Source organism: Barbus barbus, assembly GCF_936440315.1.
Source record: "Barbus barbus genome assembly, chromosome: 40".
In the NCBI taxonomy this organism is placed as follows: Eukaryota; Metazoa; Chordata; class Actinopteri; order Cypriniformes; family Cyprinidae; genus Barbus; species Barbus barbus.
The window spans coordinates 10,145,468-10,165,983 of NC_136718.1; the positions used below are offsets into that span (position 1 = coordinate 10,145,468).

The 20,516-nt window shown below is 40.3% G+C and overlaps 1 protein-coding gene across 1 annotated transcript in view; it reads left to right on the plus strand.

The window, feature by feature from the left end:
- Nucleotides 1–212: 212 nt before the first annotated feature.
- The window catches only part of LOC306859485 (myelin transcription factor 1-like), a gene marked incomplete at its 3' end in the record, with an annotated part of 33,536 nt that continues 13,232 nt past the window's right edge, over nucleotides 213–20,516 (plus strand). The window contains exons 1-7 of the mRNA XM_079400525.1: nucleotides 213–240; nucleotides 11,922–12,022; nucleotides 15,500–15,554; nucleotides 16,625–16,655; nucleotides 17,675–17,737; nucleotides 18,385–18,662; nucleotides 19,498–20,394. Of these exons, the coding sequence (XP_079256651.1) occupies nucleotides 216–240; nucleotides 11,922–12,022; nucleotides 15,500–15,554; nucleotides 16,625–16,655; nucleotides 17,675–17,737; nucleotides 18,385–18,662; nucleotides 19,498–20,394 (1,450 nt within the window). The 5' untranslated portion in view covers nucleotides 213–215. The remainder of the gene's footprint in view (nucleotides 241–11,921; nucleotides 12,023–15,499; nucleotides 15,555–16,624; nucleotides 16,656–17,674; nucleotides 17,738–18,384; nucleotides 18,663–19,497; nucleotides 20,395–20,516) is intronic.

A 20,516-nucleotide genomic window follows, 5' to 3' on the forward strand; every position in this document is an offset into this window, starting at 1 on the left:
GACAATTGTTTTGATTGGCTGAGAGTTTTGCAGCGGTAGGATACGATTACCCACATGCTGGTCTCTGATTGGCTGGGCTGGATTTTGACGTCAGTCAGCACCCCTCCTTTGCTCCTTTCAAAGAGAAGTTGTAGTAATTTTGTCCTCAACTTTTCCACTCAAGTTTACTTTCTCAGGACTTGCCAGACGCTTATGGGAAACTCGGAGCCGCTACCATGAAGCTGTGTGGGACTTTTTTAGGTCAGTCAACCTTCGCTGTCTCCTATTTGACTAGTTTAAATATAAACGACGAACATTGCTTAATTAACAGGTGTCTAAAAAGTTGTTTAACCTGCTGTTACTGCTCCCATATGAGATTTGGTAGTGTATGAGCATTTGTTTTATTTGTATTATTTATATATGAACTGATAGCAAAATATATTTGTTTAATTATTTATGTAACACTCATCTCTTTAAGCAGACTTGAGACCGTAATAGTGTAGTATAGTGTTTAGTGGGATACATATCAGATTTCTTCTCGCTATTGTGAGGCTTTATAGTTCAGCATGCCCTCTTCTGTCGCTTTAGGCAGGTGTTGAAAGCTTGTCGTATTGAGGTCTATATATAGCACATTGATACAAATCATAACTTTCGGGAACCTCGTCTAGACCTTTTGTAAACTTCAGAGCTGTTGAAGTGTCGAGACAAAGGGCGGTTTGTTTCCTGGGGGACCGTGGCGGACACAATGCCAGCCCAGAGGCTCATTCAAACTTTCTCTCTGTTGTTGTCTGTCAGCTTGTTCCATCTGTCAAGGCCATTCACGGAGTTTGGGGCCCCTGCGGCCCGCTCTCTCAGCTGACTCCCACTCCCTTATGCAATATTTATACAGCCACCATATTGTAAAGAATGTGTAGCCTATTGTTTTCAGTGGAGTTGCAACACGATTGGACAGTTATAACGGTTGAGGATTTCAAAACAAATGTGTTTATGACATTGAAAAATTTTAGTTAGCCTATGATTTTTTTGTATTATTATTTACTCAGCTGGCTAACATCTAGGCCGATTTACAGCTACATGCATTAGGCTGTTTTTCCATCTGTGATTTTGTTCTAAACACTCTGATGATACACTAGTGTAAAACTACTTAATTTAAAAAAATAAGCTTAATTGCCTTAAATTTGTAAATAAAAAGTTCAAAAACCTTCAACGATAGAGTAGCCTAACTTTTCCCACCACTGTAAATGAAATTAGTCTATTAAAGAAAAATAATTAAGTTCTTAAAACTGAAAATAAAGTGGCATACATGATTGTGTCAAGTTAAATGAATGCAAAGAATGGTGCTGCATGATGATGAAAACATTTTGCACATACATCTTTGAAATATCATTTTAGCATTTAAGTTCCAGATAGTCAGAGTACACTTTAAATAGACCCTCGCGAAAACAAGTAGGGTCGGCCTGTCGTGGTAACCATAGCAACAGTACATCGCTTTCGGTCAAGATCCCTATCGGACCTTTTTTTTTTTTAATAACGAACCTATCCCTGTTATTATTATTATTTAATTTTGCATATTAGTAGATTTAAAATATTTGTTTAAATATAAATTAAGATAATTTAGTTTTTGTTAGAGATTTTTGGCTGCGAGAGAAGAACCTCGCCATATTCCTCCCCGAAACTGCTGACAGAATTCCCTTAAAATATCGACCCTGTTGAAAGTTCCGTGTAATTTCATCATAACTCCGATCATGTTAGGCTAGCCTATATTGTTTATCTTTTCAACATTTCTATTGAAACGCATCACAACTGACGGAAGTCTCGCGGAGGAAGGCAGTCGGGTGTGAGTTTCCTCCGGGTCGCTGTCCATGGTACTGGGGTCCTGAAGCCCAGCCGAGCGCAAACTCCGTACTTGTGCTCCTTCTGTTTACTCTTACCATTTATTCTCAAAGTTCTCAATGAAAAAACAATAATTCTCGCTCCTGTGAATCTCATTCCGAGTACTTGTGGCAGTGGAGTGTAACTTATTTTTTAGGTGTGTATGGTTTCTATTCTGTCTTTTGTTTATTGGATTGTGTCTCGGTTAGTGAGGCAACTCAAATCATATTGATGCTGCGTGGACACTTCGTGATTGATTTCAGCTCCAATGCATAACAATGGGACAGCAAAAAAAGAGCCTGCCGCAAAGAGATAAGAACTTAATAGAATTTCTGAAAGGCGAAGGTTGGCTTTTTGAAAATTCCCCCCGTGTGCAGCATGGAGACAGCAGATAAAGAGTGGCATTTGTGGAGAATATTCTCAAATGGCTTGTAATGAATGGTTGTCATTTTCACTAATGGTTACAAAACAACAAAGCACAACAGCGGTGTGTGCAACATTTAGGAGTCATTCCAAGTTACATTAGTCTGTTTTGAGTGAAGAAGACAGTACGGTGTTGAAATCCTTTTATTTGTTGCCTTCCACTCTTTCGGCAACATAGTGTGTGTGTATGTGTGTGTGTGTGTGTGTATGTATATATATCGTCAATGCAGATGATTGTAAACAAAAAAAACTAAAAAGTTTTTTAGCTTTTATCTTGTTATTTCTTAATCCATACACCCTAATGCCAGCAGTCTGATCATAATATATTAGGCTAACTTTACCAGTGAAGCATTGCCTATGAAAAGTGTGTGAATCACTGGACAGTACCATTTGGAAAGAGTCAGGAGGGAGGGTTCAGATAACACCGGCGACATATGCATGCTTTTGTGCAATATTAAAGATTAATTACTGGGCGTAAAATAAGCAGCTTACGCTATTAGAGTTTAAAGTAACAGAGACCCGACGCGCACTCTGAACTATGTTTGAAACACGCATGTCCTCTATTAGTTATCCGCCAGCGTTTATCTGTCACTCTCAAAAAATAAAGCGATAGAAGAACCGTTTTAAGAACTTTTTTGTTCTCTAGTTCTTTTGAATACCATCTTCTGGTGCTTCAAGTGATACTAAATAGCCGATATTGCAAATCCAAAATGCTTTTAATCTCTAGAACCATATAAACAACCCAAGAACTATATATAGCCAATATGGTCTTGAGTAATAAGATGGATCTTTTCTGAGCCACTGAAGAACCTTTATGATTATCTTGTTTCTGGCACAAAGGAGAACTTGTATAAATCCCTTGTCGTGCGTGGGTGTGGGTGTTAGAGAGAGGGAGAGGGGAGCGATCATGTGTGTGGTGTGTGTGTGTGTGTGTGTGTGCACTGAGAAAGACAGAGTATGAAATAGAGTGTGCATGGCTGTACACATGTCCGCTGAGTTATTGCGGGGGGATATTCAAAGCCCAGCCCATCGATGTTGTAGGTTTTACTACAGCTTTCGTGATGTCATGGCAAAGGGCGGAGGGAGGAGGTGGGGGACAATGGCTCATGAGGGAAAGGTAAGTCAATATTACGTTTTCTCGCTGACAAAGGCAAATGAAGCCATGTTTTTGCTTACAAACAAGTAGCGTTCATACCGCCCCGTTCTGGATCCTCGCTCGTCCGTAGCAGCACCAGAGAAGCGCCGATCCTCTTCCCCGCTGTCACTGAATCTTTCGGGATACTACTGAAGAAGTAGAGTTTAGTTTTCTTTTAGAAAAATCTATAAATGAGATATTTTACCCCAAACTGTCTCACAGCTTACTGAATACACGACGAAGACGAGAGAAGCGTCTGGCGAAGCAGATTTCGGGATTATTATTTTTTTCACTCAGGTAATCATGATCATGATTTTTATTTGTCAAATATAAAATAGTTTTGGTTCTTTTTGTTTGTCACCAAAAAAATCTCTCAAGAGGATCTTTGAGATATGTAGCTAGGTTTAGAGTCAAGTGTTGAGTTGTTAGAAGATATTCTAAATGTTTGACGCTGTATTATATCATTTGCTAACCAAGGATGTAGACTACATATCTAGAGCATCCCATTCCGAGATGCCCTACAGATCAAGGTTAATGGCTTTTGCGTTGAAGGATGCCGCTTTATTTTCATATTTCATCCTTATCGCACTTGTATGATCGATGATTGATTTTATAATCTTCGAAGTAAGATGTTTGTCTCGGAGAGGATAGTGTGAGTGTGAGTCCACGCTTCCCTGCTAGAAGAAGCTCCAGCGGAGACTGTGTGGAGTTGACATGGAAAAAGTGATGGAGAAACAGTCAGCTATGGCGCTCTCGTACGAACACAGCGATGTCTATTTGTTTTCTCACTTTGCCACAGAAATCCTGCGCGCGTTTGATCCTAGAGTTGAATCGGGAATGCCGAGTCCATATTCCCCAGCCGCCTGCTTATTCTCGCGCATAGATGCTGATAAATGCGCGCGGCGTGCGTTAGTCAAAACTGTTCATCTCTCAATCCACTTCATCGCGTTTTGAGCTTTATGAGCGTTTATGTGCTTGTGTGTTTATAATTTACCCGTTCGCTCGGGCTCGGAGTGATCGCACTGTAAGTGCTCACTGTCATGTAGTTGTATAATCTCCATCTTTTTGGCACACATACGGAGTTGCTTCCATATGGCTCAGTGTAATTAAGGTCGAACAATGGGCGTAGCGCAGGACTCCCGGCCGAGTGCACGAATGGCGTGGAAGAAGAAGGAGGGGTGGCCATTTGATTTTCTGCAGCAGAAAACAGAGTGGAGAGATGCTCTCTTTAAATGTCAACCGCCCCTGGTGAGATGCGCAGAAGAAAAGTCATGAGAGTTGAAGCAATAACGCACATCCTCTGCATCCATCCCCCGCCCCTGTTCATTTCTAATGAGTGATTAGTGCGTCTGTGCCTCATATTGCTCAGTATTCCGGGGCTAATGTGTTAGACATTCACTATTGTATGAAGTATAATATCAAAGCACCTGCAACCAAGATGGTGGACGAAGTGAAAGTGAATCTGTTTCATCTGAGAGTCAGTTATGTGATCATGTAATCAAGGTGGACCTACACTATACTGTGTATAGTTTATAAACTATATATATAGTAAACTATATATAGTTTATTATTGTACAGTTTATTATTATTTTTAAGAAAATAATATCTGGTTGTTATAGAGCCAGAAGCCTCATAACATGAGAAAAGTAACTGGGGTTAGTGAGCTTTGAGTGTGTGACTAACTTCTCACAGTCTGAGGCTTCTGGCTCTCTGACAGCCAGCACTTCCAGATCAGATCAGTGCAGTGGAGGAGAGCAGGAAGTGCTGTAACACAGGTGGTGTAACACCATCAGTTTAACCAATTACAAATGAGCTACAGGGGTGAAATCACCATCATACATGAGATGATGATAGAAGCTGTAAGTCTCTATGTAAAATATAAAGGAGTTACAGGACCAACAATACTTATATTTCATCTCTGGTTTATAATTTGTGTGTGTGGCGGTTTTTTATGACTGGGATTTCAGGTATTATCTGAATCAGCAAGTTATGTTGTTTAATTTGATATACATCTAAATAAAAATAACATGACAGAGCTAACTTGGAGGCTTGTAACACTTTTCCATCATACTTCTACTGAACCTTAAAGATTGCATATAATGAGACATATAGATGAAATAAGTCTTATTGAGAGTGACTATCACACTATATTGTCAGTTTTATGTATTTGTTTTCAATTTAATTTGCTGATTTTAATTCAAACGTTTTCCACTGTGAATTAACATGTTTATAATGAAATGAGAGTGGGGTGTGGTGCATAATGATTATTTCAAAAGTACATTTGATTACCACCACAATAAATGCACAGTATTTAAAATGGCCTTGTTTTCTGTTAGTGGTACAACCTGAAGGTTTTTTTCCGTTCGTAAACTGTATCAAAGTATGTATGAAAGTTTGAGAAATATAGCGAAACTGCTGTCTCTCCTACTGTATTTACTGACAAATAATGCAGCTAATGTTGTTTTGGACTAGCCTACCGCATTTTAGTGACATCCACTTGTCAAGATATTCAGCACTGTATACAGTGAAGGTCACCTGAGCGCAACATTGATTCATGGAGTCGTTTATTTTATCTCGCTCGCCTAGAAACTGGTTTTAGTAATAACTTTCACAAGATCCTATCTATCTGTTAGCGGAAATTGTGCAGAATTGCGCAGTCGTCAGGAACCTCCAGAGTTTAATAAAAGGAGATGCTGCTATCTGTGCAGTGGGGGGAATCCTTGCAAGTTTTCCCAATTATTTCTGTCAGCCACGTTAATATATAACCGAACAATGTGCTCAGTCTTATAAATAAATGAGAGTATAGTGGATCATCTGGTGCATGCAGCTCTTTCACCCGAATCATGAAATCTAGGTCTTCACAGATCGCCGTTTAATCTTATCCGCGGATTAATTCCTATCATATTCAAGCAGGGCTGTTTGCAATATACCAACGTCAGTGCTCATTTTGGTTGTCCAAAGGTGCTAAACGCTCGAAATAGGCACTTGTTTATCACTCAGTTCATTGTACAGAAAAAAAAAGTGATATAAAAGTGGGAAAACATAAAGATGTAGTGCTGCAGCAGGTGCCACGGGTTTTCCGGAGAGGAGAGAGTAATAAACATGTGGAATGGAGCAGCTGGGCCAAATTGCGCTCTTCTCATTCAGAGCACAGCAGAAAGCCACGCCACCAGGGCCGAGGGTCAGGGTCGCCCCTATCATTAGTGAAGAAAGGTGCCATTTAGAGCAGCCTTTAAGCCTTGAAACACTGAATTGCGTGCAGTTGAATTGGTCGGTGATTTAGAATGCATGTTTATGCTGTTTGAGTCTTGTGCAACAAGCGCGTCATTCTTTGTTTACTCCGAGCTTTCAGGTGGTGCTGTCTCGTTCGGTGTTTTGAGCAAATCTTTTAAGAATCATTCACTCACGTGCAGGCCCTTTTCTTATTTTAAACAACTAGCTACATGAAGTAACTGAGTTCACACTTTTAAAGTTTGTTGTTTTGAGAAGGGGGAATTTTTTTTTTTTTTTTTTTTTTTATAATTTTTTTTATTAAAAGTTTGCTTTAAAGTTTGTTTTGAATTCTGTAACTGAAATTTGCCTCTAAACATGGCCGACCGTCTTATTTTGCAACGCGGAAGTATTTTCTATTTGAGCTATTTTCTTTGAATGAGACTTTTGATTTATAAGTTGCTTAATAACTAAAAGAAAAACAATGTATGATGAAACCTTTTGCTCTACAAACCAGTGTGTTTTTGATTGTGATAGCTAATACATTAAAATAATATGATGATTCTAATGTTATTTTATGATGCTAAAAATAAGATTGTTAGATTGAAAAACAAGAATCTGTTGAGTGAATGATTCAATGACCCACTCACTGAACACTAAAGACATGCAAAAAGCTTGCCACCATCTACTGGCATAACTATGTAACGTACAAACAGAGGCATTGAACTAATCTGAATGAATCAATTTAGAATCAGTACCCGGAATGAATCAACTATTTCTGCGTCCGGCAGCACTTTTGAACAAACAGTACTGGAAGCACTCCTGAGCATTGATAGTTAACCTCTTTACTTGTCCGTAACCTTGAGAGCATTTCTGTCTATTTAAGAAACTCTGACAAAGCCAAATTCTGCCATTGCTCCTTTAACGCAGAGTCACTCTCTGAGTGGGGCTCTTTCTGCCGCTCGTGGTTGTCATGGTGTTTTCCGTGGTGCGTCATAAAGAAAAAAAGAGTGCCCGTAGCTCTCAAAGGCACTTTGAATCGTTTTGACATGAAGGAGAGTCTAATTTTATTACTCGCTGCTGACTTTCAGGCACAAGTCGATTTTTTTGATCTCCCAGAAGGAAAACTACAATCCACCGTGAATGTTAAATATTTTTTGATGGTACTGTTGTTTTTATAATAATTAGGTTTGGGTGCGTCTCGCAGGCTAACGTTATACGTTCACCTTTGCTCTTGTTAAGAGCTTTCTGTTTGTTCTCTAATCACAAAGTTGAAGTTAAATCTGCTTAACTGGAGCAGAGAGTGCAGATGTGTCACCCGTGGATTACCGTGAAGGCATCCATCCCTGTTTAATCTAAACTATGGATTTATGTCTGTCTCAAACAACTCTGCATCACTATGATGGATTTCAGCTGCATAACATGATTTTCTTGATTTGTTTACACTCATCTCTGTCTCCTTTGACTGTCTCACAGTAGCAGAACTATCACAGATCATTTATTAATCTCTTGTTCCTCCTGTAGTGTAATACTTTATACTGAACATCCACAGAAGCCAATCACATAATAGTCTCTCCGGCCCATCTGTAAATGATGAACTGTTTAGCTTTATTAATGTTCCATCTCGCTTTAGAATAAGTGGCACCTGAGCCATCAAGGTTATTGAGAGCCACGGGGGTGGATTATGGGGGCCGTGCCATTTCAGAGGGCCCGGAAAGTGTGGAGTCTGCTATACGGCCGGGTTTATGGTGAGATTTAAAAGAGCCCTTTGCGCCTCGCAGTTCTGTTTATTTGGCTTGAAATTTGTAGAATGAGAAAAAGCGAGAGAGCGTTGGGGGGATGGATGCACAGTAGTGCTGTTGTAGTCACTTTTTAGAAGAGGGCTGAAAGTTGATAAATAAGCGTTTTGTTCCGTGCCGACGTGGGAGTGTGTGTGTGTAAGGGGCATTGGAAATGCTTTTACTGACAATGCCCTACAGCTTTCTAACTCTGATGACTGGCATCCTGCCTGTCTTTTTCTAGGTTATTGCTGCTGCACAGAGTTTTAGGAGGCAAATCAGATCTGCCTGCTTTGTTTATTTTGTGCTTGCTAAGAGAGAAGGGCAGATGTTAGAGGGGGAAGCAAGTCAGAAGCTAGGCATGTTTAAGGGCTTCTCATTTACTGACAGCAAACTCTTTCTCTTTCGCTCTCTTGCTCTTTGGCTCTCTCTCTGAGAGTGCGAGGTGAGTTTTAGTGCCCTATAAGAAACAGATGGAAGCCTGCTTTAAAGGAAGAACACACCAGATTGAGATAAAGGTAAAGAGAGGAAATGAAAGGACAGAAGTAAGGGGAGAAGAGGCAAAATGAGATTGGCAGTCTCGTACTACAATATATCAAAACTGAAAACAATCATTCTTATAGAGATGATGATTCTACTGCAAACAAATTGCATATGGAAGCAACAATAGCTTTGAAAGTGTTTTAATATGAGTTGAGTTCATTTCAAGTGTGTGTGTGTGTGTGTGTGTGTGTGTGTGTGTGTACTGTATATACTGTATATTATTTGACTTTTCTTGTATTTTAGTCTTTATACATAACTATATAACAACCTTTCACTTAAATTATTTTTACTCAACACTACAAAAATGTTACATGGACTTTTATGCTTGACAGAGAGATTCAAGATCTTTGTGATTCAACACAAAGTTCTCTGGTGGCCTCTGATCATTTTAAAGGCAAAGCTTGACAGGTTAGCGTAGGTTTTTGTGCGTTTTGAACGCTGAAATCCTCAGAAGGATTTTTCACACAACTTTGAGAGTTTGTTGCCTGCGGTATTGTTGATGGCTAAACAAAAGTGAGTTATGAACTGGAGTCTCAGCTGTGAGATTTCACAAACAATGGCTGATCCGTGCTCATTGATGAATGTAATGATTATTTTAATGTTCTGCGTTTGATGGCATGAACATGTTAGAGCTTGAGCGGAGGGGATATTTTTGCATCAGATTTTATTGACACTCTTTTATCATTCTATCACGCATGTCTATCATATGTGTGCTGGAGGGGGTGGGGGAAGGGTTTATGGAAAGATGGACTATTACCCTGATGAAAAAAAGAGAGGAGGGAAAAAAAAAATCAGATTTATGGTTGATTCATTATTTACTGACCAATTTCCCTCCCCCAGCACGGGCCTGTCTCTGTGACCCCTCCCCTCTCTTACACTCCTGCCTGCTAAAAAGCTCAATAAAAATGCACAAATGTGATTGATTCTAATAGCAGACTGACAGAACTTCCAGCTGGGGTGTTTTAGCATGCATATGCATGCGCGTATGTGCAAGTGTGAGTTTTTTTAGTTCTTGCCTCTCTTTAATTAGAAGTGCATAGGTCACATGTGTAAAAGGCCCAGCCCCCATCATGACCTGTCAAACTGTCACTTCACACATTTGACATTATGCACCTTTCAGTCAACACATAAATGTGCTATATATGTGCTGTCTATATATTATATTAGTTAATGCATTTACACCCACAGATAAATGTCATTTTTTATTAATTTTTTTTCTACTGGTCTATATGTGGGTCAGTGACAGGGCACTCATGTATTTTATTTTATTCAGTTCAAAACCAATTTATACTGAATGACTTAAAGGTGCCATAGAATGCATTGATACAGTATTTTAAATTGTTCTCTGATATCTACACAGAAGGTATGTGGCTTAGGTAAGGGCAAAAAATCTCCAGAAACGATTTTACATGTCCATTTACAACCCTAGGATTTCTCCCTAGAATGAAACGGTCTGTTATTGGCTTATTTGGCAGGGTCATGAATAATAATGAGCTCTGCTCTGATTGGCTGTTTCACAGTGCTGCTCAATGTTGAGCTCTGCTCTGATTGGCTGTTTCACAGTATGGCTCATCAGCAAGAAGGAAGCACAGGGAGGAAAATATATATTTATATACTTTCTCTCGCAGTTATATCGTCGGGTAATTATACTGTATATAAAACGCGGGCATAGTTCACTTTCTCGATCGCGTTATAGTTCACTTTCAAGAGACGCGATCACACAAACTATGTTTACATTATGGAGCAACAGTACTTACCACACATTTCACAAGATCAGATGCTTGTCAGTGGTGCTCAGGATCTGTAAGTCATTCGCCATCATCCTCATCTCTCCTTACTGAGAGTGAAATCTTATGTACTGTCACAGGCTACCGCTAGCAAGGAGCTAACCATGTCCCTTTAGTGGCTCGCGTTATTTGCTTTCTGTGCCTTTCTGAATACAGACACCAACCCATCCCTGCACTTCACACCCCCTGCACGGCCTGGAACATAACATTTATTTTGTTATTTTCGCTGTTGTCCGCGCTTGTTTATTTACAATACCTGCAGAGCTTCTGATGGTTCGGCCGGCTTAGAACAAGGACGGGTTTATGCAAATGTTGGGGGCGTAGTGATCCCGACTGTTGCGTCACAGTCGGTGTTATGTTCTGATTCGCCTGTTTTTCAGTGGTCTTTTTTAATCACGAGATTTACATATGAAGGAGGAAACTATGGTGTTTGAGGCTCACTGTATGTCATTTCCATGTACAGAACTGTTATTATTTAAATATGCCAGGGTAAAGACAGTTTTTCATTCTATGGCACCTTTAAATACATCTTTTGTGGTGCATGAAATGAGAAATGTTAGGGCAATACATGGAAATAAAGCTTAATTAAAATAATTTTTTTAGCATCCTTAAAATTATTTATATATATATATATATATATATATACACACACACACACACACACACGTGTGACTATATGTGACTATACGTGTTTATAAATAATTTAAAAAATTCATATTAATATTTGAAAAACTTTTGTCTGCCAAATCAATTATATTTTTATATTTTTACTAATTAAAATGAATCCTTTCTTTAAAATGGCAAAAGAGTTTTAAAACCACATGAAACCAACTTGTTTTAAATTTGTTTTTGTTTTTTAAAGGTTCTTCCTTTTCTTTACCATGGGCGCTCCTATATATCATTGACCCAGGTGTGTGTTTGTGTGATTGTACACTTGTGAGTGAGTGTCTTGCTGTTTGGACGGAGATTGTGTTTCCTATGCTGAGGCTGCTGGTTTCAGATGCAGGTGGACAGGTGATGAGATGATCTGGCCGTTTCACTGCTGAATCAGTTCGTTACAGCATCCGAACCGAACTCTCCTTTGCCCTCGCTCCGCAAAACTCTTCCAACTGCCAGCGCAGATGCTGACATGACTGTCTTTTCCCCTCATTTTCATTTTTTTCATTTTCACTTATTGCCTTCTCTCTCAAACAGAAAATGAGTACCGGGGGAAACTCCTGAACCAGCGCTGGACGCGAGGAGACAAGATCAGCCGCTGCCGGCCCTCTCTCAGACTGCAGAGCCAACCAATCAAAGTGAGTCACACAGGTCCGCCCAGCCAATCATCACGCAGAAACACGGGCTTGCTGCCAAGTTGGCACAATTAGAGGCGAAAGAGGGTTATACATTTATGACATTCATCAGTTCTGTCTGTCAGCACACTGTGAAAGGAAGTCAGCGTTGTATTACCGCAATGTACGCAGTTCATGCCAGCTTGACCTAGAATGGGTTTTGGCAGAGCAACCTAAGCCCCCTCTGAATGAGCCGAGATTTTAAAGTGTCCCGCGTCCTGTAATTATGAAGAATTGGGCTGTTCGGCTCAACCTAATTTCATTTTTAGAGCTTTCTTGCATTATTTAGGAAAACTGGAGAGGTTTGAAAGCTGGGATGTCCTTGAGCTGCTTTTGTTTGCTATCTTTCATCAACATAAAAGAAAGTCTCTCCCTCTCTCATCCTATCGCCTCCCCCCTTCTCTTTTTCTGCTTAGGTGTGTGTTTTTGCCTTTAAGTGGATGCATCCCCTTTCCTCCTCTTTCACACTTTCTTCTTCATGCTTTTTATTTGGAACAGCCCATATTTTCAACCATCTATCTCTTTCACGTCTGCATTGGGAAATTCATTGGAAAAGATTTCTAATGGGGGCACTGGGATGGGAAGAGAAAACAAGAGCGAGTGAAAGCGCGCTCTCTCCCGTGGGCCCATAAATGTATTTTTTTTCACTCTGATGGAAAGAGTTCATCTGAAGCGATTGATTTATCGATCTAATTTGAAATGTTTAAAGGGTTGCAGTTGCAGGCAGCTCTTTTAAGAGCATCCAATTAGATAATGCCAAACTCCGACTGATCAGCGTCATCCAACTGTGTGCAGAGGAATCAGAGCCAAGCTTATTCTCATGCTACCACACGCTCTTAAAAGAAAACACACGAGCGAGTGCGCATTTATACACACGCACAAACATAAAGCTCTCTCGGTTGTCAGTCAGAGCATTAACTCCGCTTCCCTGATGGATGGCTCAGATCTCCTTGGCGACCGTATCGGCCTCCTTTAATTGGCCGATGCTTTCCGCAGGTAATTTTGGAGATGTCAGTAGCCTTGTCACTCTAGCGACGGTTGCCACGCGAGGCCCAGTTGCGTCCTTTTCTTGTAAATGCGAAAATGAATAAAAGCCTCATTTATGCGCACCGGAGGAGGAGGGGTGACCTTCTTTGTGAAGTCATTGCCCCCAGCCAGCAATTTACATAGAGCTGTCAGAAGAGCACGAAGGAGCGACTCCGTCCGCTTGTATGGAGAAGAGAGGGACACAATTAATAATGTAGCACGCGGCCCAAAGGGATGCGTAGACGTTCTCGTAAAAAAGTGGTAAAAAAAATGTTGGCTTTATCTTAGCGTTTGCGTTTTTCTGCCAATGTTTCTGACATCCCCAGTTCTCAAAATCACTCACTCATTTCTCCGCCAACGGTCGTAATTAAAAACGCCGGGGAAGGGCAGGTTTGAAAACATTAAAAGGCCTTTGAACGATATTACGAAAGAAAGATGACACCGTCTTGCTCGTCGCAAACACCTTCGCTCCATGCAGATTTAATGAGGCAGAATTCGAAATAAAAAAGCAATGCAAACTCTGAAGCGCTCACCTATTCGAAAGAGATGCGTAGCTATGGTTACACAAACATGAAAGCCACACGGGCCCTGTTTGATTCATGTGTTGACACTAAGGAGACGGCAGTGGAAGACCAGAGGAAGCTACAGTGGGAAAAGAATGAAACGACACGCATCTGCCCCTGGCTTTTGTGCTGGGGGTCAGAGTGGTCACAAAGCTTGTTTCGGAGATACAGAGAGGGCATAGAAGCCTCGCAGATGGGCGAACCGCACACAACACAACGCTCAGTGTTTGTGTCCGCCGTCTCCCGGGGACTATTTGATCATCAATGTGAGAAAACTTTCCTCTCAGGCCGGCGAGTCGAGCTCAGAATGTGAGAAGCGAGAATCAGTGCGCATAAAGACTGCTTGTTGCTTGAGAGCGCGTGTGCTTGTGATCAAAATGCTCCTGGGAGAGGAAGAGAGACTCTCTGTGCACCTGTCTGCCCGGATACACACACATACACACACAGCCAACTTTCATCGCCCCGTACGCAAACTCCCTCAAATCGAACACAACACACTCATTATCCGCCCGTGCTGAAAAGTCTGCAATCAACAGGAAGTGGCACTGCCAGAGAGAGTGCGCAGGGATAAAAAAGAAAGGGAGCGTGTGAAAGAGAAACTCCTCTGTGAAAGTGCAGTGTGCCCTTGCCAGCTCCAGTGCTGTATTAAAGGCGGCAGCTGGGAGCGGGGTGAGCAGCGCTTGCCGAGGGTCAAAAGGAGAGAGTTTCGTGGATTTTCAAGGATTCCGTTCCATTTAAATCACAGTAAAGTAATCAAAGCTAATGGCGCCATTGTGCCGCCAGAAAAGATCCGATGGCTTTACAGTGAGCAGACTTCCCTGCATCTGTGTGTGTGTGTGTGAGTGAGATTGAGAGGATTGACACCTGCTCCTTTTGTGCCAGAAAGCGCAGCGAGTGTTGCGATCGGGGACTCTATGCGGGAGGAATTATAGTGATTTGGAGTGCCTGTGTTTGTATTATTTCTGTCACTGCGGTTAATATTGCTATTGTAATTACCACTCGAGCTTGCCATGGAGCCATGAACGCAAATGGGCTCCTCTGTCAGATGCCATGCTCTGCTGTGTCCGTCCAATCAGATTGATTGTTTGGGGGCCTCTAAATTATAAGCTGATGAGGGGTACAGAAGGGTTAGAAGGGAGAAAACACTGAAAATGTACTGAGATTTAAAGGTTGTTCCATCCATCCATCCATCTATCTATCTATTGTCTGTCTATCTGTCTGTCTTGTCTCTGTCGTTTCTATCTATCTATCTGTCTGTCTTATCTATCCGTCGTCCGTCTATCTATCTGTCTGTCTGTCTGCCTGTCTCATCTATCTATCTATCTATCTATCTATCTATCTATCTATCTATCTATCTATCTATCTATCTATCTATCTATCTATCTATCTATCTATCTATCTATCTATCTATCTGTCTATCTGTCTGTCTGTCTGTCTGTCTGTCTATCTGTCTGTCTGTCTGTCTGTCTGTCTGTCTGTCTATCTGTCTGTCTGTCTGTCTGTGTATCTGTCTATCGGTCTGTCTGTCTTTTGGTCTCTGTCTGTCTATCCATTTGTCTGTCATTCTTTGTCTGTCCATCTCTTTGTTGATCTGTCTATCTTTCTGTATTAGTGTTTGCAGTATAAAAGAGAAAAAAGTGCTCAGTGAGTATTTACAGTATGAAAGTGTGCTTCTCATATATTATTCAAGACTTTATTAACCTGAATGTATCGCGTGTATGTGTGACTCTGTGTGTGTGTGTGTGTGTGTGTGTGTGTGTGTGTGTGCACGCATGCATGTGTTAGCTTGTCCTACTCTCTTTCTCCTCCATCTATCACTCTAGTCTTGACTCTCTCCATTTCTCTCTGACAGATGAGTTTGGATACTGATGACAAGCGCACTCGCACACGGTCCAAAGCAGGAAGAGGTCAGTGAACCCTCTCTCTTTCTTCTGCTCTGTCTTTCTCTTTTTCTCTCACCTCTAAAACTCATTTCTTTCACTGGTCAGCTGAGCATGTCTTATATGTTCGCTCTAGGCATATCTAATATTTTAGCTTCTCTCAAATAATCCTGCTCTTGGAGTCTCTAGAGGTCCTTTTGCAAGAAAATCCTGTTCACTATGTAGCATTCAGTAAGTTTAAATGAAGCCTTGTCAGGAAAAAAAGAGCATTCAACTAAATGCAATGTCGAAAGTTAAAGAAATGCTTTGAAATGTTACAATTTTATATGCATGAGCAGACTACCCAGCTGTTTGTTTTTAGAGGAATGATCTGGGTTCAGTAAAAGTTCAGCTTCATGGACAGCATGAATTTTTTTTATACACATGCAATAAAACCTATGGTTATGAATTATTAATTTATGTAGGTGGAGTTTCAATTACAAAACACAAGAGTTCCATACTATAGGCTAGTACTTTACAAAATAGCAATGCCACATTCATTACTAGTATCCGGGTGCGTATAATGTTAATGTTTACACTTTATATGGTCATGACTAGAGTTTATTTTCAGTTTATGTAACAGACTGTTTTTCCAAATGCATTGAACCCAACATTTCTCTATAGCTAATATATTGCATTTATTTCTTCTTTGCATTACTTTTCTTTGACAGTTTTTATTGTTTTAAAATATTGTTTTAATATAAATTGATTCGAAAAAGGCTGTTCTTTTAACCGTCTGCAGTTTTGTTCTGATTTCACCATTAAACTAAACTGGGACAATTAATCATATTTTTGTGCTGATTTGTGCATATTGTACATTTTTTCCATAATCAAGGCTTGATGTTTTGGCTGACTCAGGTGTTTGTGTCTATGTATATACTGTATATATATGTACTGTGTGTGTGTGTGTGTGTGTGTTTTCTCTTGGACATAATGCAGTCATGAGTCTTACTGCATATGGCCTCCTGGGCTCTGTATATATTTGTGATTTATTGATTGTGGTTCTGAGCAATTATTTCTGCTTAATTTTCTGTTCCTGATTGTCTCTCTGTCTGCAGTTCCCTCAGAGATTGTTGGACAGGAGCTGAGGTAAGACAGATTAGTTCTGTAAAGTTAAATATGCCATTTTTTTCATGTTTTAAATCCATGTTTGATCATGTTTTGACATTATTTGGTTCGCAATGCACGCTGCTTTACAAACAAAAACCATTTTAATGTAACAACCAAACTCATTTTCAACAGTTTTTATCATCAATAATTTTACTGACAGCAATAGAAATCTTCTAAATGTGTGAGTCCACGGATTATATACACCTGGTGCTTTTTCTTTGCCTGATCAATCATTTGTTTCAGATGGCCAGTGTCTGCTAGTTCCTATAGACCCAACAACACAAAATCTGTGCGTGAGGGATATTAAAGCCTCATATTCTTAGCTTATTCTCCACATTTTCCTCTCACGGTCAAGTGCACTATGAAGTTTACAAGAGTGTAATTTATAACAGCATCAAAAACACTCGCTAGCCATCAGGGTCACTGAAGCTGTTCACGGCTGTCTTCTGTCACAGATCTTAAACAGCTTAAAAGACGATGCTTTCATACTGCAGCAGAACAGAATAATAAATATTTCAAGACATATGTTATGTACATAATTGGATTTGTTAGCCATAATATTGTATTATTGTTCTTGTGTATTTTTCTAGTACATACAAGATCGATATTATGTTAGTAGTTAATAGTATATATTCTATTGTAAATATTGTATAGCTATTAAAATACAAGTGAACACAAGATTCAAGTTCAAATCTCAACCCTCTCTGCAGGTAATAAACGAGAATGCCAATGAAACAAAATGTACAAAATACTAGGGATTTCTACTAAAGACAGAAGGGATTTCATGAAACGAAAGAAGGGCCGCCACAGGAAACGAAAATCAATCACAGCTCCATCGTATTGACGAAACAATTATTTTGCTAAATTTAAAAATCTATGTTTGTTTGTTTTGTGCTGGCCGTGGAAATGTGGCTCCTGATGAACTATTTAGCACACAAGCACCACAAAATAACAAAAGCTATAAAGCATCTCTAATTTGACCCCCTCTATCTGTTCAGCTGCCCTACTCCAGGATGCAATGGCTCTGGCCATATCAGTGGCAAATATGCCCGACACAGAAGGTACGACAGATGAAATGCCTGTGTGGTGCTCCGTAGCCCCTGATTCACCCCCCTCTGCAGCCACATAGCCTTTCCTGATTCCAAAAGCTGTTTAGCCCTTAGACTAGATCATCTTAATCTTCATCTCTTCCTCAGATAATGACAATCTCTCTCTCTTACTTTCACTCTCCCTAATAGAGGTCTTTAGGCAGGGTATTGATTATTGGAGAGATATTACAGTTATGTTTATTTACACGTATATACATTCAGGAAGCCATTTGAGATGCTTCATGTTTATAGATCTATCTCTGCTGCCCGTCCAATAGCGAGGCTTTCTAGGTGAGGGCTTTATTGAATTCCACCCTCCACCAATCCCTCCTTTCTCTCTCTCTCTCTGTTTCTTATTTTATTGTGGTATAATTAAGTGTTCCAGTCAACTGGCTGTAATTTATAAAAATTTCTAGCCAGCACACTGCCCCCTACAGGTCAATATCCAACATTGTTCCATTCCTCATCTGAGTTTCCATAGACTGTTTAGCATGGCATGCTTGGCTTGCATGTGTGTAGTTTGCATGTTTTCATTGTTTTTACACTAGCACAGAAAAAGTCCTTAGTGTTGTATTGCTTATAGAATTTTCTAATTAATGATCTTTCTTCTTCTCTTATAGTGTTGTGAGTTGCCCATTGGCCAGGAAAAGGCGCCTACAGGAAGCAGAGTCAGAGCAACCTGCCTACAAGAGGAAGTCTCACCCGCTGAAGCTGGCGATGGATGAAGGATTCAACGTAGAGAGTGAGGGGAGCGGAGACGAGACGGAGTTGAGGGAGGAAGAGGAGGAGGATGAAGAACAGGCCAAGCAGAAAGCTAACGATCAAGAATGTGAAGAAGAGGAGCAAGCGAAACAGAACACAGAGAGCGCCAATACAGAGGAGGACGATGGTGATGAAGGTGAGTGATCAAAAATGGCCAAAAAATCGGACTATGTTTAACTTTCTTGTTTTGGGTAATAAATACAGTTATATTTATACACAGATTGGTTATACGCTCTGTAAAAGTGACTGCTATACATTTTTAGAAGTCAACCTGATTTAGCGAGCACATTTCATTCAAAGAAACCGTACTCAACAACTATAGTTGACAGCCACATCATTGACATTGACACACAAGCATTGCACCCTTTCTGGTTGGAGCTCCATACTCTCTCAGGTGAAAATAAATGTTAGAAAATAAGGTTTTGTGCAGTAAGAAAGGAGTCCTGTTAAATGTTGAAGGAAAGGGAAAAAACAGAACCCGGACAGTTTTTACAGATTAGCTGAGAGTATAAAAGCAATTGTCAAAAACAGTTTGGAATAAAATCAGTCACTTAAGATCCAGTTCAAAGTCTTGAAAAGAGATACTTTCGTTCTTCTGTGAAACAGAAAAGAAGATATATTGAAAAAATGTTGTTGTTTTTTTTGCACATACAATGTACATACATTGGACCCTAATGACTTTCAATATATAGAAGAAAACCCTGATACATCAAAATATCTTCTTTTATGTTCCACAGAAGAAAGTCATACTGGTTTAGAACGGCATGATGGTGAGTAACTAATGACAAAATGTTCATTTTTGGGTAAACTATACCTATAATATTTAGGCTTTACTTTGGACTCTGTACAGACAGTAGTCAATCTGCTTCTGATGTTGTTGTATGTACTGGACAATTTGAGAGTTAAGCCTCTGACAATGTACATATATCCTTAGAAAATTACAGATTTTAACATTTGTGTCTCTCACACAGAAGAATGCGTTATCATTGAGGCGTCCAGCACAGAGAAGCCCAAGCTCTCATCCTCTGAGGATTTCTCTAACTATCAGCACATAGTGGCCAACTCAATGACACACCTCAACAACCACAACAACTGTGCCATGTCACCCCAACAGCAACAACAACAGTCTGTCACAGTGGAAACACAAGATAAAAGCCCTTTTATGGAACCAGAAGACGAGAAAGAAGGAACTGAAACAGAGGAAACAAGGACCCAAGTAGGAGTTCTGATGTCTAAAGAGAATGGAGTGATGAAAGGTGAGATTAAAGATGAAGAAGAGAACATGCATACTGAGAGCCAGAAGGAGTCAGACCACCAGTATTTTACTGAGGAGATGGAGACACAACAGGCCGAAGATGAGGATGATGATGATGATGATGATGAGGTGTTGAGGTCTGAGATTAAAAGAGAAGAGACATTCAAGGAAGTTAAGTCTGAAGAGGAAGGGGAGAGAGAAACCGCCTCTTCGATTATCACTGCCACTCAGGGATCACACATAAGGGAAGACTATGTTTCCCACAAACTTACATTGCCAGAAATCTACAGCTCTAGTAAGGCTGCTACAGCATCTCCTGTGGTTATCGAAGTGCAGCCTGAGGAGTCTGAGAGGGATGCTGACATGGAAGGTAACGATGACGATGGGGACGACGACAGCTTGTCTCAACGATCAACGGTGGCGGACGAGTCTGAGATGTTCGACATAATGCGGGGGAACTTGGGGTTGCTGGAGCAGGCCATTGCTTTGAAAGCCCAACAAGTCAAAGCTCATCGTGAGCTCAGCCGCATTCCCGAACACCACCGTTTCTTTCCTCTCGACGACCGGTCCGGCAAACACATGGAACATATCCGCAAGAGCTGCTTTGGAAAAGGTCAGATATTTGTCATTTTGCCTATCAACCCCTATACAATTTCTGTGTAGAGTCTTCTTAAAATTCAGTTGTGACAATTTTAGTAATAATGTTTGTACAAAGTCTTTACATAGTCTTCACAT